This window comes from Cynara cardunculus, unplaced genomic scaffold (assembly GCF_001531365.2).
Source record: "Cynara cardunculus var. scolymus isolate 2C unplaced genomic scaffold, CcrdV1 Un_Scaffold_407, whole genome shotgun sequence".
NCBI lineage: Eukaryota > Viridiplantae > Streptophyta > Magnoliopsida > Asterales > Asteraceae > Cynara > Cynara cardunculus.
The window spans coordinates 172,466-192,337 of record NW_020200576.1 but is presented as its reverse complement, the minus strand read 5'-3'; the positions used below and the strand labels follow the sequence as shown (position 1 = coordinate 192,337).

At 37.5% G+C, this 19,872-nt stretch overlaps 1 protein-coding gene and 2 non-coding genes across 3 annotated transcripts; 2 read left to right on the top strand and 1 right to left on the bottom strand.

Annotated features, from left to right (window-relative positions):
• Positions 1–5,073: 5,073 nt before the first annotated feature.
• Positions 5,074–5,180, bottom strand: LOC112501667. Its single transcript, XR_003067547.1, has one exon. It is a non-coding gene; the product is annotated as a small nucleolar RNA R71 (small nucleolar RNA).
• A 5,608-nt stretch (positions 5,181–10,788) lies between these two features.
• Positions 10,789–11,634, top strand: LOC112501661 (extensin-like). The gene has a single exon (XM_025105356.1). The coding sequence runs from the start codon at positions 10,789–10,791 to the stop codon at positions 11,632–11,634; it is 846 nt and encodes a 281-aa protein (XP_024961124.1).
• Positions 11,635–16,282: 4,648 nt separating this feature from the next.
• Positions 16,283–16,388, top strand: LOC112501664. The gene has a single exon (XR_003067544.1). It is a non-coding gene; the product is annotated as a small nucleolar RNA R71 (small nucleolar RNA).
• The last annotated feature ends 3,484 nt before the right edge of the window (positions 16,389–19,872 follow it).

The window sequence follows — 19,872 nt, the reverse complement described above, 5'->3', positions numbered from 1 at the left end:
CACACACATATTAAGCTCTTTTAGAACCAAAAAGCTTTGTGCTCAAGTTCTAGTGGTACGTGGCAAGCTTTTCCAAAGGCTAGCTTGTAAGTATACATTCCAATGGGGGTTTTATAGGTAGTCCTATAGGCCCAAAGAGCATCATTAAGTTTGAACGACCAATCCATCCTTGTTGGTTTTACCACTTTTTCTAAGATACTCTTGATCTCCCTATTTGAAAATTCAGCTAAGCCATTTGTTTGAAGGTGATAAGCAGTAGCTACCCTATGGCTTATGTTATACTTTTCAAGAACTCCTTTAATCATGTTGTTTATAAAATGGGTACCTGCATCACTAATCATAGCTCTGGGAGTACCAAATCTTGTAAAAATATGCTTATGCAAAAACTTGACTACTGTCTTTGCATCATTTGTGTGACAAGCTGCATCCTCTATTCATTTGGATACATAATCTACATGTACCAAAATATTAACGGTTTCCAGACATGGGAAATGGTCCCAAAAAGTCTATCCCCCAAACATCAAAGAGTTCAACTTCAAGAATGCCATTTAAGGGCATTTCATGTCTTTGAGAGATGGATCTAATCCTTTGACATTCATTGCAACTTTTGACAAAGCTATCAGCATCTTGAAATAGGGTAGGCTAGAAACTCAGATGTAGGAGTTTGGTTACAGTTCTTTGGCCACCAAAATGGCCATCATATGCAGCAGCATGGCAATGATGCCATACTGCAGGCACATCCTCATGAGGTATACACCTTCTAAGGATCTGGTCAGCCCCTAACTTAAACACAAATGGTCATCACATAGAAAACTCTTTGCATCATAGAGTAACTTCTTTCTTTGGTTTTTATTTAGCTCTGGTGGAATGATCCCAACAACCAAGAAATTTGCAGTGTCTGCAAACCATGGGGCTGTAGAATGATGCAGCATTAAGAGCTGCTCATCTGGGAATTTTTCATTGATATCACCAGAGCTTGATTAGTTAGGTCCAAGTTTTGTACATAATTTATTGTATTCAAGCTTAATGTTTTTGTGCTTACCTTGTTTATAAATAGGTGCTTAGATTGTGTTTGTTGTAAGTAGTAAAAGATGCGTATTGTAAGATTCGTTTTGTAATCTTTGAGTTTGAATACATTAAGCATATCATTTAATCTCTCTCTAGATTTCTACTCTCTTTCTACATTATTGTGTTTTTGATTGTTAATTGTGATTCAACAAGAATTGTGTATTGATTATTCCAATCTGGGATTATCAATTGCTATCAGAGCAGAGTACAGCGACTTAGAAAGATTAAATTGGATTGAATCAAAGCAAAATCAAGTTAAAATTTGGACAATTATGGACTATTCTTGATCATAACTTTTTAGTTACTGTTTTTTATTCAATTTTACATAATCTGTTTGAGTTTTGATGATTGTTTGATTGTATTGTGTGTGTGTGTGTATTTGCAATTGCAATTGAGTAGAATCATTCAATTTCAAAATTGGATTGATTTCAAGAATATATTTTTGGATTTTTGGTGTTATGAGTTCTTGAATGTTCTTGAAACGGTTCGTTTGATTTCATCAAATTTGATCTATTTTTGATTGAATTCGATATTAAAAACTTGTTTGTAATTGTTTTGAAAATTGATCTGTGTGGATTTTATTCAATTTGGTGTAATTTTTGAGTGTCATAAATTGAATTCTGGAATTTTGTCTAAGACTTTTCTTCATCACCTGATGAACATCTTCATTGCCTAATGAACATCTTCATCAAGTGATAAGAAATTTTCATCGATTGTGGAATGTTGTGTTCCCCGATATCTTGTCTTAATCATTGGTTATTGTGTGCGATTTGAAGTCTTGGGTGATAAGGTGAGTTTTGATCGGATAAAGTTTGTCCGATAAAAATTGTTTCCGGATGAAACTTGACAGATATGGTGTTTTGATTGTTAAGTGTTATGTCAGATAAGTGGTGATTGATAAAGGATATAAATTTTGTTCGATAACCTTGTTGTGAGATAAGGGTTATGTCCGATAAGGACTATCATTAAGTGTCCAATATAGTTGGTTTGTTTGTCTGATAAGGAGTGTTTGTTTCTAAGTTTTCAACTCTATAAAGATCATTTTGTGATTAATCAATTTGAAAATATTTGAAATGGCTTTAAAGATTGAAAGAGAGAATATGGAACTGAAGGAGAGAATTTTGAATTGGAAAGGAAATATAAAAAGGAACAAGATAAATATGCAAAATGTTTTATGAAAACCATTCTCATCTTTGCTAGACAAAAGATTTGGTTAAAGAAAATGAGCAATTTCTTGAAGAAAAGAAGCTCTTAAAGGAATAAATTGATGAATTTATGTCTAGAGGATTTTCATCTGATTTCCAAGATAGGAATGTTGAGCAGATAAAGAAAAATTATGAATTGACATCAAGGGTTTATAAAGTTGAGAGAGTTTTGAATTTAGAAAGAAGAATTCATGAGAAGGAAAGAAAAAGATTGATTGAACTGAAAAATTTGTTAGAGTCTGATAGTTTGAATTATGATAAAAAGGGAATTGAGAAAGAAATGCAAAAGTTTTCTAAAGCTGAAAAGAAATTTGATGCTAAAAAGAAGGTTCTTGAAAGCAAAATTAGAGTTCTTGAAATGAACAATGCAAAGCTTTCTGAACAAATATCTGAATTTGAAAAGAGCCAAATTTGAGAATGGGAAAAGAGATTTAATGAAAAAGCCAAATTTGAGAATGAGAAAAGAGATTTAATGAAAGAGTCTAAGAGGAAATGTATGGGAATTTCTAAGAGCATTGAAACTAAGCAGAAGATTTTAGATGAAGAGAGAAAATTCTTTACTATTGAAAGAAAAAATATTGCGAAGAAGAACGCAACAATAGCTAAGGAATTAATTGAGAAAAAAAAATGGTTAGACATTGCTTCTGATAATGAGAAAGAAGTTTTGAGAAAGAAATGAATGAATTTGAAAAGGAAAGACCAGATCTGGAAGGTAAGATTTCTAAAACTTCAAAGAAATTATCTAATTTAAAAAATGATCTTGTATCTGAAATGAGTATCTGATAACTCTTATTTTTAAGAGTTATTTCCTATTTATTTCTTCCCTTTTTGCTATTATTAAATACCCAATTTTCTTGTTTTTATCCTTTTATTCCAAAAAGTTTTAAAAAGATGATGAACACAAAGGAAGAGGTATTATTCCAAAAATCTGTATTTTTCTGTCAGCATTGCCCACTGTGGCACCACTGTGAGAAGTCTACCAGCCTTGTTGTTGTTTCTTGGAAAACGTGCAGCTTGAAGATTCCTCCAGATATTTTCTCCAGCTGTATATGAGTTGTCTTCCTTCTTCTATTTTATTTTTATTTGTATTTTCTTAGTCTTATACTAATTACCCTTAAGGTAATGATTGAGTGTCCTTTTCTCCCTTCTTCTCCCCTATATAAAGAGGCTTGGGGAGCCATTTTGAGGAGGACCCAACAACCCCAACTCCATCTAAGACACAATACTCTCTAATGTGTCTCTCTTCTCTCTTTCTTTTATTATTATTATGTTTTTAATTAATGTCTTTAATTAATGTCTTTAATTTCTAGTATTTTACTTTCCTTGTACTTGTAATTTAGTTTTACATTAATGCAATTTATATTTCAGTATTATTTAATGTCTTACATTACTTTTATTATGTCTAGCTAAATTACTTGTATGGGTGTGGGTGTGAATTTAACTTAGGATGTTTATATAATATTTGGGTGTTTTTATCACTTCACAACTTGGTCACTTAAGACGGTACTTAAAATGCGGATAAACTGATCACTTTGAAGTGTAAATATTAGATCTTAGACCCAGAGATGCGCGGATCCGAAATACGGCTTAAGTGATGCACAATGAACTCGAGAGGGTGTTTGAATAATTACGTGGAGACGCGAATTTTGTATGCATCTAGCTAGGGGTTAAGCAATAGGTATTTTTATCACAAAGAGATTTGGGTAAGAATCACATCCCTTTTACTTTTTAGCTAGATCGGCAAGTTTCGAAGTGGTAAACGTAAAAACCTTATGGAATTTTATGAGGCCCGATTATAAAAGTTCACTTTAGAGAGATTGGAATTTTTATAAACAACTCGTAAAAATCTAACCATTTTATTGTTAATTTTATCTTAAGCAACACTTGCACCCATGCCCATCATTTAATATTAGAAGTTTATTTTGTTATTTAGCTAGTCGGTCTTATTTCGGTCTTTTTATAAACAAAAATCCAACTGTATTTTACATCTTGAAACTCGTGCAAGAAGTTCATGAAAAATCTCTGAATCTCAGTAGTACCTTCTCTGTAGGAACGATCTCGGTACTTTGTACCACTTTATTACTTGCAAACGATCATAGTGTCGGCATGCACTTGCACCGCCACTGTGGGGACATTCTGCCCACTAGGAGAACACGAACGATGCTAGCCTGCCAAGTTTTTGGCGCCGCTGCCGAGGAGGGTAACGCGATTTTTATCATGAGATATTGATTTTTCATTTGAGCCTTGTTCTTTTGTTTCACTCGTACTTTCCGTGTTGTATGCCAAGGCTACAATATGGTAAACTTTTATCTCTCGATCTTGAATTAGAAAGAACCATTCGAAGACGTAGAAGAGGTAGAAATAATCGTAACCAAACCATGGGGGATAATCCACCTCCACGGGAGGCTACGGTTAATATTGCCGATGATAAAAATAGAGGCATACGGACTACGCAACTCCCGAAGTCGGTCAGTTGGCCGCGAGAATAGGTAGGCCCGAAATGACAGCCACAACTTTTGAACCAATACCAATAATGTTCCAAATGATTTCCGCAATGGGTCAGTTTGGGGGATTATCGTCGGAAGATCCGCACTCTCATTTCAAATCTTTTATCGAAATGACGGATCATTTTAAAATTCCCGGAGTTACACAAGAAGCCTTACGCTTAACGCTTTTCCTTTACACATTGAAGGATAGAGCTAGAGCATGGCTAAATTCTCAACCACCAAACTCGATCCTAACTTGGAATGATTTGGCGAATTTTTTTTTGAAAAAATACTTTCCTCTGACGAGGAATGTAAAAATTAGAAATGAAATTATGACGTTTCGACAAGAAGAAGATGAAGCGGTTTCGGATGCATGGGAGAGATTTAAGGACCTTCTATGAAAATGTCCTCACCACGGAATCCCTCAATGCATTCAAATGGAGACATTTTATAATGGCCTCTCCAGTTCTGCTAAAATTATTCTTGACGCAACGGCTGGTGGAGCGTTCACAGCTAAGACTTACAACGAGGGACATGACATTTTGGAACGAATTTCTAATAATAATACCGAATGGTCAAATCCTCGTGCTGTTGTTTCTAAGTCTACTTCTGGCATCCATGAAATTGATGTCATCTCTGTTTTAAATGCTCAAATTGTAGATTTAACTAATTTGGTTAAAAACAATTTACGTTTGAATGGAGAGAATAATCAAGCTCAATCCATAATGTCCAACCCACCTATGACTGAATCTTGTGTCTTTTGCGGTAAGGGTCATTCTTATGAATATTGCCCCGGAAATCCCGTCCCGATGAATTATGTCGGGAGTCAAGCTAGAAATAACCCATTTTCTCCCACATATAATTAAAATAGAAGGAATCATCCGAATTTTTCTTGGACCGGAAATCCTGGACTTCAAACCCCCGGAGTTAAGTCCAAAATCGGCCACAAAACATCCTCCGGGATATGGGCAAGGTGTTTTGCACAATTACCAAAATGGACAATCCTCACACTGACACATGCGTAGGAAAAATGCATCGGACGGTAATGGTTCACTCGAATCATTACTGAAAGGTTTTATAAACCAAACCAATGCAACCTTAAGGAATTTCGAAACCCAACTCGGCCAATTTGCCACCGATCTCAAGGGTAGACCTTTAGGAACTTTGCCTAGTGACACGGAAACCTCGAAAGGTAAAGAACATGTCAAAGCCGTAACCGTGTTGAGTGAGGAGAGTTCAAAAGTCAATGATGATATAAGTGAAACCGTCGAAGAACCGACACATCAAAACGAGGTTTCACACGCTTTTGATATGTCAAAATTTCCAATTTTGAGTCATTCCACGGAAGAAACTCAAAAATCTATTTCTGTCTAGAAAACAGTCCCTGCTTCAACTTTTAGTAATGTGCAGCTCTCTGCTAAAAAGCCCGACAGTGGGAAGATTGTGCCCACTGTCCAACCAACTAGATCTATTCAACCAGTTCCAGATTTGCAAAACTTACCTTTTCCAGAAAGCATGAAAAGCAAAAATATGGACGAGCAGTTTATGAAGTTTTTGGGCATCTTTAAACAACTCCACATTAACATACCTTTGGTAGAAGCTCTCGAGCAAATGCCAAGCTATGTTAAATTTTTAAAAGACATTTTGAATAAAAAGAGAAGGTTGAATGAATTTGAAACGGTTGCTTTGACCAAAGAATGTAGTGCGCTCCTTACTTGTAAAATTCCTCCCAAGTTAAAAGATCCGGGAAGTTTTACCATCCCATGTTCGATAGGAGGAAAAGAAGTAGGCCATGCCCTATGTGATTTTGGGGGGGCAAGCATTAATCTTATGCCATTGTCAGTTTTTAACAAGCTAGGAATAGGTGAGGTCCGTCCAACGACCGTGACTTTACAATTGGCCGATAGGTCCATTGCGTATCCTAAAGGTAAAATAGAGAATAATTTGGTCCAAGTCGATAAATTTATTTTTCCAGCCGATTTTCTAGTTTTGGACTACGAAGCTGATAAGAATGTCCCCATCATCTTAGGATGGCCTTTTCTTGCAACCAGGAGAACCTTAATTGATATGCAAAAGGGGGAGTTGACCATGAGAGTTAGTGATCAAGAAGTGAAATTTAATGTGTTTAATTCTCTTAAGTTTCATGGAGAGGTAGGCGATTGTTCAGTCATATCTGCTTTAGGTGAAGATCTAGAAATAAGTTTGATTGACGTTACCTAAAAAAATAACATTGGGGAAAATCTTGAGGACATTTTGGAAGAAAATGATGAGTTTGATGATTTGGAAGATTTGGAAGATTTAGCGGCATTTGAGCAACTTGACTTTAAGGATAGAATTGTCCAACCACCATCCACAGAGAAAGCTCCCGATTTGGAGTTAAAGCCACTACTTAGTCACCTTAAGTATGTTTATCTTATGGAGGAGGAAAAATTACCTGTAAATATATCTTCGAAATTAAGTAATGAGCAAGAATTGAAGTTGATAGAGGTATTAAAAGCTCACAAAAGAGCCATAGGTTGGACCATCGCAAATATCAGGGGATTTAGTCCCTCCCTTTGCCAACATAAGATTATCTTGGAAGAAAATAGAGTTGGCAAGGTGCAACCGCAAAGGAGACTCAATCCCATTATGAAAGAAGTTGTGAAGAAAGAAATCTTGAAGTGGTTAGATACAGGTATTATATATCCCATTTCCAGTAGCGGATGGGTAAGTCTGGTGCAATGTGTACCGAAGAAAGGTGGAACTACAGTTATCACCAATGAAAAAAAATGAGCTCGTCCCTACTAGGGCTGTCACCGGATGGCAGATTTGCATGGACTATAGGCAATTGAATCTAGCAACCAAAAAGGATCATTTCCCTTTGCCCTTTATTAACCAAATGCTAGATAGATTGGCCGGAAAAGAATATTATTGCTTTTTGGACGGTTACTCGGGTTACAACCAAATTCTCACAGCTACCGAGGACCAAGAGAAAACAACTTTCACTTGTCCTTTTGGAACTTTTGCTTTTAGGCGTATGTCGTTTGGTATTTGTAACGCACCGGCTACCTTTCAATGGTGCATGATGTCAATTTTCTCGGACATGATTGAGGATACTATGGAAGTGTTTATGGATGACTTTTCCGTCATAGGTACATCTTTTGAAAATTTTCTTGACAATTTAAACAAAAGTTTGGAAATATGTGAAACTCATGATTTAATTTTAAATTGGGAGAAATGTCATTTTATGGTACAAGAAAGAATCGTTTTGGGTCATATGGTTTCTAAAAATGGTTTGGAGGTTGATAAAGCAAAAATCGAGGTAATATTGCAATGCCCGAACCATCTTCGGTCAAAGGCATTCGAAGTTTTTTGGGACATGCAGGTTTTTACCGTAGATTTATTAAGGATTTTTCTAAAATTGCAAAACCCTTGTGTACTTTGTTGCATGTCGATCAAACTTTTGAATTTACCTCCGATTGTAAAAAAAGCTTTTGAAACCCTTAAAAAAGCGCTTGTCTCGGCACCTATTGTCATTGCCCCAGATTGGACCAAGCCTTTTGAGGTTATGTGATGCAAGTGACTGGGTCGTAGGTGCCGTTTTGGGACAAAAGTGAAACAAGATTTTTCACCACATCTACTATGCAAGTAAAACCTTGGTGGAGGCTCAATTAAATTATACCACCACAGAAAAAGAATTACTTGCGGTAGTATTTGCATTCGATCGTTTCCTATCCTACTTGATTGGCACCAAAGTTACCGTTCATACGGACCACTTTGCCATCAAATATCTCTTTAATAAGACCGACGCTAAGCCAAGGATTATTAGATGGGTTCTTCTTTTGCAAGAATTTGATCTAGAGATAGTTGATCGCAAGGGATGTGGCAATCAAGTGGCCGATCATTTATCAAGGATCGAAGGCAAAGTGTCAAGCGGGGGAAACCATGTGATAAGAGAAACTTTTCCCGACGAGTACATTTTGGCAATACAAGAAAATCATCCGAATGAACTTCCATGGTATGCCGATATTGCCAACTACCTTGCTTGTGGGCTTAAGCCACATCATCTTCACGGTCAATGTTTTAAGAAATTTCTTCATGACTGTAAACACTACTTATGGGACGATCCATCTCTTTAGAAAATAGGAGCTGATCAGGTCTTGCGAAAATGTGTCCCGAATTTTGAAATCCCATCTTTGTTGAAGGATTGTCACGCTTCACCGTATGGTGGCCATTTGGTGGACAACGTATGGCGGCAAAAATCTTACAAAGTGGATTTTTTTGGCCTACATTATTTAAAGACGCATTTAATTTTGTGAAGAAATGTGAGCAGTGTAATTTCCCAACGAAACGAGATGCCTTTAAATAACATTCTTGAAGTCGAACTCTTCGATGTTTGGGGCATTGATTTCATGAGACTGTTTCCTCTGTCTTTCAATAATCAATATATTTTGGTAGCGGTTGATTATGTTTCGAAGTGGGTGGAAGCTAAGGCATGCCCGAAGAACAATGCAAAAACGGTAATCGATTTTTTAAATAAGAATATTTTTGTCCGTTTTGGAACGCCCCGAGCTTTGAAAAGCGATGAAGGGACACATTTTATGACTCAAATGCTATCTACCGTTCTCACCAAATACAACATCCAACATCGAGTAGCTACGGCATACCATCCCCAAACGAATGGTCTTGCCGAACTTTTGAACCGAGAAATTAAAAATATTTTAGAAAAAGTTGTAAGACTGGATCGTAAGGATTGCTCGCTCAAGTTGAATGATGCATTATGGGCTTACCGAACCGCATTCAGGACCCCTTTGGGAATGTCGTTGTACCAGTTAGTTTTTGGAAAAACATGTCACCTCCCGCTCGAATTGGAATATAAGGCTTTTTGGGCAATAAAGGAATTTAATTTGGACACAAATTCGGCGGGAACAAACAGAAAATTCCAACTTAATCAGTTGGAAGAATGGAGATTTCATGCCTACGAGAATGCCAAACTCTACAAGGAAAAAACAAAATTTTGGCATGATCGTAGGATAAATCGTCAAATTTTCAAAAATAGTCAAAAAGTTCTTCTCTTAAATTCTCGACTAAAGTTTTTTCCCGGAAAAATTAAGTCGAGATGGTCTGGACCATTCACCATATAAAAATGTGGGAAAATTAGGAACTGTGGATCTTTTAAACCCTCAGGACAACACCACTTTTAAAGTTAACGAGCATAGGATAAAGCATTTTCTCCCGGATGGAATAATCGATCCAACTCAATGATTTGTGAAAAGGATTTTCAAAAGTTGTAAATATTTTGAAAGCAAGAATGCAGAAAAAGAAAAAAAATAATAAGAAAAATCTGGTGCTTTTGAGTAGACAGTGGGAAGTTTGTGCCCACTGTCTGGGTCATCCGAATTTTAAAAAGAGGAGCCAGCAGCATTTTATTTTTCTTGTGTCAACATATACATTCTTTTCTTGATAAGAAGGAAATTGGCTGGAAATTGAGGTTTTTAAGGAAATGACACATGATGTCACCTTGAGGTAAACTTTGGAAGATGTGAAAAGAGGGTTTGTGAGTCAAATCATTAGCTAAATACATCTTGGATGATTAGCCTTGGATAAGTGGGTTTTTAAAAAAAAATATGTTTAGAAACAGAAAATAAATGGGAAGGTGATGAAGGAAATTTCTATTTTTTAAGTGATAAAAAGAGCAAGATTTTATTTCAAAAATGACCAATTTTTTAAGAAATCTTGAAAATAAAATTTTCAAGTGTGTATTTCCAGCATGTCTTTTTAGCAATTTTTGGGTAGAATACTTGTATTTTATACTACTACTTGTACCCTATGAGGAGACATCATGAATATGAAGTCACTATTTGGTCATCTTCTTTTTAAAATAAAAACAAAAATAACTTGTAATCATGATCTCTCAAATCACCTTTTTCATTTTCCTTCCTAAGATTTTAAACACAAAACCCACTAACTCACTTTTCCGTCATTTCTCCTTTCATTCTTTCATCTTCCTTTGCTTCTTCAAGAAACCGCCGAACAAAAATCGTTCTTCTATGGCCCGACCAAAACAACCGGTGCGCAACCATCCTTCCCGGCGTTTGCTTTGCTGGCGACAGACTGCCGCCGCTTCTGCCACCGATACACCACAGTCAACCGCACCCACTGCATCCTCATCTGCCGAGTCCTCTTCATCGGCGATGGGAGGGTCTTCCACCGCCAGTACCATCGCCGCGAGCACCATTGCCGCCTTCCGCAACCTCCCTCCGGCGACTGTAAGTCCTCCTCCGGCGACTGTAAGTCCTCCTCCATCTTCATCCACACAACACTCATCTCCCCCAACCACCACCGTACTCTCGTATGATGATGATGCTATGGCTGTCCTTACTAAGGTGGCTCTATCCTCTCATTTGGCCGAACCCTTCTCAACCCCAAAACCGTTTTCCATTTTATTGAGTACCTCATATGCCCCACCCACGATTGCACCTTCAAAAACCACTCCTACACCCATCCCAAGTGATGATAAACCAACCCTAGCCCCTTCTCCCACTGTTTCCCCAAATCACTCACGGTTCGATTTGAACCAAATGGGGGAGGATGAGGATGAAGGTTTGGACGATATTACATTTGATTTTGAAGGTATGCCGGAGGAAGGACAAACCGAAACTTTCCCATTCGAGACACCGTCAACCATTGGTGCCGGTAAAAAGCCCGATAAAACCCCCGAAACAGCCCCTACTGTTGAAAGGAGGCAAACTCATTCATCGAGTCAAGCTTCTGGTGGGCCGAAGACTAGGTCCCAACAATGGCAGGAAAAGGGTAAAGCAAAGGTGATAGAGGCTCTCGATGAGGATTATGAGCCGGAAGAGGAAGAAACTCCAGTCCCGACATCGCGTAGATGACAGACTGTTTCGCGATCGAGAGGTACATCTTCATCCTTTGATGATCGGTTGGATCTTATACGCAATAATAGATTTATGTGTGAACGGGCTTTTGACCTGAAACTTAGTGAAAAATTGATGTGCGTTAAGCATCATTTACTTGGTCATCATTGGGAAAACATGATAGCCATCCCATGCAAAGTGAACGATACATTGGTTAAGAAATTTTTTGCAACTATCGGGAGTTCCAAAAATGACACAATCGTCATTCGAGGAACGCGGGTCCATTGGACAGCACCGAAGTTAAACTCGGTGCTTGGTCTCACCGCTCCCTTTGTATGTTCATACCCAATTCATAAATGGTGGATTTGATGTGCCGGAAGAAGATATCGCACGGGCGCTTCTTTTACCCGGATACGGTTGGTCGCAAGACAACCGTCGAAAGATTTTAATGTCTGGGCATTTGACGTTAGAGACAGCCCTTTGGTTTCAGTTTGTGCGTCACAGTATCATGCCTTCCATGCATGATCGTACATTGTCACGGGAAAAGTGTATTTTGATTTATTGCATCATAAAGGAACTCCCGATCGACGTGGGCCCTCTCGCTTATTCGACCATACTAACATCAACTGTGCGAGCTAGTTTGTGTTTGATTTTTTCAGGTTTGATCACGAAGCTATTGATAGCCGTGAGGGTACCTGTTTCGGAGCATGACATCATCACCTTCAACCATTCCTTGCTTGATCAAGGAACGGTCAACCGCATGCACAAACCGGACCATAAGAATGCCGACTTAGCCGATGATGCTACCGGACCACAAGTCTCACCTGGACCTGCTGCCACCAGCCCTCGAAGGCCTGAAGACCCTGCTGTTCCAGCCTCCAAACCAGCCGCAACTGCCCCTCCGACCAATACCGACATCCCGCTGATACCACCTACGCCCATGGGGTATGGTTCGAAGGTTTGGTTGTCACTCATGGCGAGCCAATGGGAGGAATGTAACCAGAAGATGGGGACGATAGTTGATGCTTTAGCCAAGGTTACCGAGAGAATCACTCAAGTGGAAGATCGAGTTTCGGACTAACGACGTGTTCGGAGAAGTTTTGGATGTATACGCGAGATAGGAACCGGGTCGTGAATAAGTTCGTATCGCACAAGAATGTGATGCTAGCTCCGGAGATCCCGCGCTTTCCCAGAGGCCTTTTCCATCCTCAAGTAAGGCTTTCGAATATCAGACGGACCACCACACCGGATGCCACGGGTGAGGCATCCGCTTCTCGGGATGACACGAGTAAATTGGATTGATCGTCTTCCTTGGTGTTTCGTTATGACTTTTGAAACTCAAAAACAATATTTTTTTGGATTGGGTGTTTAATATTTTATCCGACCGCCTCTTTTGTGTTCATATATGGCGGTTGTTGATATTTGCTTAGGTCTTTTGATAAATTGCTACTCTAAGTTACTTTTGTTTCTTAGTTGGGCGTTGATAATATATTGGTATATCGTTGGCTTATTCTTCATTTTCAGGTGCGATTTCCTTCATGAAATCTTTGGGTTGCAAAAATTAAAATGACGTGGGCCATCTTTCTTTTTGGCCCAAACACTTTCCATTGTTACCAAAACCAAACACTTTAAACACATTACTCCAATGAGGACATTGTTCGGTTTAAGTTCTGAATTTGATGGTATATTTTCTCAAAACTCTGTCCATAATAAGAAATCATTTATGTCTAAGGCTGTTTTACCTTGTATTGTTAAGTCTACTAACCATCTTATTAGTCTTAGCAAGAGAAAGATGTTCAACTTGTGGACCAAATGATTTCATAAACAAGAAGAAAGCAAATAGTTGGAATGGAAAAGGTGAGAGGAATAGCAGCTGGTATGGAAATAGCTGGACTAGGAATGACAGGTATGATTACAACTGGTATGGTACTTACTTCAGAATCTAAGCGTATCTATTTTCAAAAGGAGTATAATCTTTCTATCTTTTATACTGATTTTGAATGAGATATTAATTCCAGGGGAAATGTTTGAATTTTCATCATTTAGTATCATCAAATAGAGTATTTGAACTTTTATATTATATATTTTTCAAGGGGGTATTAATAACTTTTTATATTTGAATATAAGATTGGAATTTAACTGATATAATTTTTACAGGATTTTTGAAGGCAGCCAGAGAAAAAAGGAAGCAAGGAGTCCAATGCTTCAGATATAGAAGAATAGATTTGTCCGATGAGGACTTATCCGGACAAAGTGATGTCCGATTAAGGTTGAATCCGGACGAAGTGGTGTCCGATAAAAGACCAATCCGGATGATATGTTGTCTGATGAAGAGGGTATCCAGATACTTTGAGCTAAAGATATTATAAAAATGTGTCTTGAGCGATGAAGTAATCAATCTGATCATAGAGTTGTATGATGAAAGGGTTTAGGGACATAGATTGAGCGATGCGTAATGTGAGTTATAGTTATTGAGCGATGAGTGTGTGTTGAGTGATATGCATCCTCACAGAATGAGTGATGAGTATTATGATAGTGTTGAGCGATGAGAGACATTATTTTGTATGATTAGAGTTGAGCGATAAGTAGTGACAGTTTGAGTGATGAGTCATGGTGAGCGATAAGAGATTTTTGGTCATCAACTGAATTTTTTAAGCAATGTTTTTTAAATCAAATTTTTTTTATGCTTAATATTCATATGCTTAGAAGGACGACTTCTAAGTATAAAATATTTTTACAAATGTTCAAACCACTTCTTTAATCTCAAATGTTTTATGATTTTAAGAAGTGAAGATTTAAATGATTTTTTAAAAAATGAGTACTATCTTTGAACGGGTATTTATTTGAGATTAATACTTGTGTATTTTCTCATCATGCTTAATTCCAATACCTGATTCAACTGTTCTTAAATTTCAATGTTTCCACATCTCATATATTTGTTGATAGTTTCGGTGGAAATACACTCGTTTGAAATTCAATTTGTTTTCAATGTGCGTTATATTTCATCAATGATTCGATTCTTATTTGAAATAATAATTGTGACTTGTTCTTCACAATTAGACATTCTAATCATTGTACAATTGTTGTTAAACATTGTGCTTACTGGGTCATTATGTCTAGCATTTAAATTTGTTTCTTCATATTTCTGAATAGATACATTCAATATGTTAGTTTCTGAACAACTCAGTTCAGAACATGTTCTTCGTATATGACTTATGAATTAATCAATTCAGGACTCATCATTCATTTTTATTCGAACTTTAACGAATATATTTCTGAAAGTGCAGGAACTTTTATGAGAGCTAAGAATAGAAGTTTCAATGGTCAATCCAGAATCGGAAGGACCTACCCATGAAACACATCCCTTGGTTAGTTTAAAAGGGAGTGCTTGAGATAAAATGTTGAGAGTTTGATTGTTGAGTGAGGTAAACTAATATGGTGAGAGTGTGACAGGACTTAAAAGAAATAAATATAGTCCTTTCTAAACCGTTACAGTTAACCGGATTCCATATAATCTAATAATTCTCATTTTGTGGAGATGAATATTGAAACAGACATGGACCCAGTGTCGACTACTCATGTCACCCCACCTAGCTACTCAAGTATCTCACAAAAGGTGCTTGTTTCATATATCACGAAGAATTAGCACATAATATATATATTCTTCATTTGGAAGATTTAGATATTGAAACAATAAGACGCACCTCCGGTCTTCGAAGATTTAGAATGGATGCAGATCCTAGGTCTTCTACAGGTTTAGAAAAAACAGGAGGGGTTGTTGTAACAACATGTGGAATTGTTGTAGCAATTGGTTCAGATTCTTCAGTGGCTTTCATGGAATTTCTACTAGATCTTTTCCATTCCTTAAGTTCACAACTTTCACATGCTCTTTGGTCAGTATCTTAGGGATCTTAGTATCACTGGGTAAAGTTCCAACGTGTATGTTCCTCGACTCTTGTGCTATTTGACCATCGGTGTTTCCAAAGTCCTAATGTTAACATTTTGGTGATTCATTGTTGAGTTGGTTTGATTTATAAAACCTTTCAACAATGCCTCCAAAGAATTGGATGAATCACCTTGTTGGTTTGGATTGTTTTGAAAATTAGATTGATGTTGAAAATGAGCAGGTTGACTTTGAGAAACATTTGGTTGAAAACCTTGTGTTTTATCTTTTATAACTGGTAGGTTTAGACATGGACTATTCCAAGAGAAATTAAGATGGTTTTTCCAACAGGATTTGTAGGTGTTTGAAAATTGGGCAGGTCTGATGTGCACAAAATTCACAGATTCGGAGTTAAGGCTGCATTGGTCAAAAGTATTTCCTTCACCACAATACACACATTGGACATGCAAGGCTTCAGAAATAACTGCAGTAGCAACAGTATTAGCAGAAGGAGCAACCAAGTTTTTCAACTAGTTGGTCATTGTTGTTAGTTGTGTTGTAAGAGCTGTATAAGGATCTATTTCATGAATGCCTGCTGTCTTTATGGGTACTAATGCTCTAGAATCTGCCCAATTACCATTGTTGTTAGAAATTTTCTCCAAAATATCAAAACCATCATTATAGGTACTGGAAGTAAAGGCTCCTCCTGCAGTAGCAGCTAACATTTGTTTAGTAGTGGTGTCAACACCATTGTAAAATGTTTCCAACTGTATGCAGTAGGGTATGCCATGATGTGGGCATTTCTTAGTAATTCCTTGTACATCTCCCAAGCATCAGGTACTGATTCATCATCCACTTGTCTAAAAAGACAAATTTCATTTCTGAACTTGGCACTCCTGGTTGGGGGAAAATATTTTTTAAAAACTTCTTAGTCATCTCATTCCAGGTGGTGATTGAGTCTGTTTGCAAAGAGTTGTACCACACTTTGGTTCTGTCTCTTAATGAAAAAGGAAATAACTCCATCCTTAAGGCTTCATCAGAAATTCCATTAAGATGGAAAGAGTCAGTGACTTCCATAAAAGATCTAAGATGCAAATGAGGATACACAGATGGTAATCCAGCATATTGACCATTTGTTTGTAATATGTGAAACCTGATGGGCTTAACTTCAAAATGATCACTATCAATAGTGGGCCTATATATTCTAGGATGTAATAGCTTTAATATTGGAATATTATAGTCCATGATGCCACCAGTCCTTGAATTTTCAAGCCTAATAACCTCCTCCTCAGGATTGGATATTGGACCAAGTTTGACTTAAACCATTTCAGGAGTAGCTAGAATAGGCAACAAATTTCTTTGTACCCTTCTTCTCCTTCTAATGGTTCTTTCAATGTCCGGATCTAACTCAAAAATAGTCCCATGAGGTATCCTTGGCATAAACCACTAAAAATAAACACTTGATGATAGAAAAATCAAATTTTAAAGTAACTTAAATATTACTCTTTTTGGCTAAAATTCCCGGCAACGGCGCCAAAAACTTGGTGTGTAGGAATCTATACCCTCAAAAAACTATAATAACAAGTAAATCATGAAAGTATACACGGCTTACAAGTATCGTCCAAAGCAATTAATAATGGTAAGTAATACCAAATATCGTTTCACAAATATTTAATATGCAAAGAGAGTCACAAAAGTTAACTTTAAAGTGAGATTTCAAAAAAGGGTTTTTGGATACAATAAAGCTTCAGAGAGAAAATATCTTTGCGAGAGTTGGTAACCAAATACTAAAATATATCAATAATTAAAACATAATGGATGCAAGATCGGGTTGAATTTCAGCAACGAAGTGTAATGAATATTGTTCTATAAATAACCCTTTACAACAGTAATGGATTGAATAGCCTTCCAAGAAAGTGCATATTAGACCATATGTTGGAAATGCACTTGGTGATGCATCAATCTCAAACTAGTACAAATCTTGCCTTTCTTTCCATATAGTTTTGCAACCCATAAGATTACGGTGACTCTTTATAGCCTCTACAACACAATTAGTAAAAGATATTTGTCTTGTCTTAATTTTAAGTCCAGCTCATCTGAATAAAATAACATGTGTCAATATATCAAAGATTACCAAATAAAATAGTAATACCACTTGTGAATAGTGAAATAAAATGTTACTAACAAGCAAACATCAATTAACACTTGGTGTTTACACTTACACCCATACTAAGGTATTTAGCCTAGCATGACTGAATGTAAGTGCTTAGAAGTAAATAACATAAATGGAAATGATTGAATGTAAATGATGTAAAAGTAAATTATGCACGAAAAGTAAAGAGAAAGCTAGAAAGGTTGTTGTAGCAAAGCCGACAAAGTCCAGGCTCAGCTCACCATGCTACATCAGATCTTTCAGCTCCTGCAGCAACCATCCCCGGTCCCTGAACCTGAGTTCACAGTTTCAGACCGTCAGCAACTAGAACGGGTCGCTGCACTCAACCTACTCTAGGCAGAAGCTCTCTCCAACATCGAGCAATGCTTTGAAGACCTATCCTTAAGTCTTAATGATCTTTCCTCGCGTCTTGCTGATGACAAAGAGGGAGAGAAAAATGAGGGTGAGAAAATTGTTGTCGAGGAAACCGTTGATGACCCTCATGTAGATGCCTTAATCCATGCCGCTGAGGATGCCATCACCATTGAAGTTGACGTTGATGATGACAATGAGGATGATGATGCCATGATAGCTCCTACTACTCATGATGATCATCCCGCCACCTCTGCATTGCAAAATTTTGGTGATGAGGATGATGTTGAAGACGAGGAAGAGGAGGACGAAGAACCTCAGATCCTTGACGCTGGAAAGGATCTTGGAGACAATGATGATGAAGAAGAAGACGACGATGATGACTTTAGTATTCAGTACCATTCAAGAAAAAGCATAGAAGGGAGTCTTCTTAGTCTCAAAGAACCAGCACTCCACCTCCAAAGACAAGGGAGTGGCTGAAGAAGGGAACCTCGCCATCATTTTCAAGGCGATCGATCCATCGAAGGTAGCTCAATGCTCTAGGTTCGTGCCATTTTCCTCAGATTCTAAGCTCTCTACTCTTCTACTCTCTACACCAACCTACGCTTCTGGTCCATCAGAAGAAAGCCAAGCAATAATTCCAACATCAGAAGTTGATGAAGACTAGAGGAGGATTCAGCTATTAAATCAGCTCGACCAAACCAGAGTAAAAAATCCCTCTTCGTACCTCTGGTTGTAGAGAGCTTGAATTCCTCACTGAAGTTGAAAGAGAAGAGTCCCTAAAATCCCAAGAAGAACTGAGAATACACCGTCAACAGCTGAAGGACAATCTAGAGTTGGCCAAGACTCTAGCTGCCCAAGCTCTGGCTAAAGGAAAGCTCAAGAAGAAAGATCTAGTCAAAGCTCAGGCTCAACTATTGTTACAAGCTGAATAAGAACATCAATGGGCGCTGACGCTGAAGGACCGAGATCTTAAATGGTGCAAGGAAACGATCGAGAAAATGATAAGTCCCTATAAGATCTCAAATGTCACCATCAGCGGACAGATGAAGGATGGTAGACTCCTTATCTCAATAGTAATATTCTAAGATAATAAAGATGTTGTCACTGAGTACCCTTCTTACCTTGGGCAGTATGGCTTCGATGAATGACTGGAGATTCGATAGGTTATTTATCGATCAAAGTCAAAGCACAAGCTGGTTATTGAACACATCATGTACGATCTATTCAAGAAGGTGTCCAAGTTCATCGAAGTCCCTACTTTTCCAAAAAAGCCTCCCTCTAGAATAAAACACCTCTCAAATCCTGAAGATGGACCATCCCAGAAGAACGAGCATGAAACAAAATTCTCTTTGGATGAAATTCTGAAGGATCGAAAGAAGCCGAACCTCTCAAAGATGAAACTGACACTGTCTGTGAAGTGTCCTTACATACCTAACACTGTGCAAGTTAAACCTGAGCATGGACTTATGTTCATTAACTATGACGGTGAATACAGGTTCCAGCGAGTATCAAAGTTCCACCTCTGTCTGATAGATTACTTGGATTATCTAAGGACTTGGCTCAATGATGATATATTTGGAGAGGTGATGGAGTGCAAGATCATAAAGGACATGTTGAGACGCAACAAGCTTGGAGAAGACGTCCCTGGGTATCTCAACTTCAGCAACTTAGATTAGACGTCCTCTCTATCTTGTAACCTTATTTTCTTTTATGTATCTTCAATGTATAGCCTTTATGTATTAGGTCTACCAGTGCTGATGAATGACTTGTAATATTTTGTGTTGTCTAATATTCAATGAAAATATTAGTACACTAAAAATGATTCTTGAAAAGAGTAAAAGGGACA

What these genes read in the sequence shown, in the direction of transcription:
- LOC112501661 (XM_025105356.1), top strand. Translation starts at nt 10,789, where the DNA reads ATGGCCCGACCAAAACAACCGGTGCGCAACCATCCTTCCCGGCGTTTG.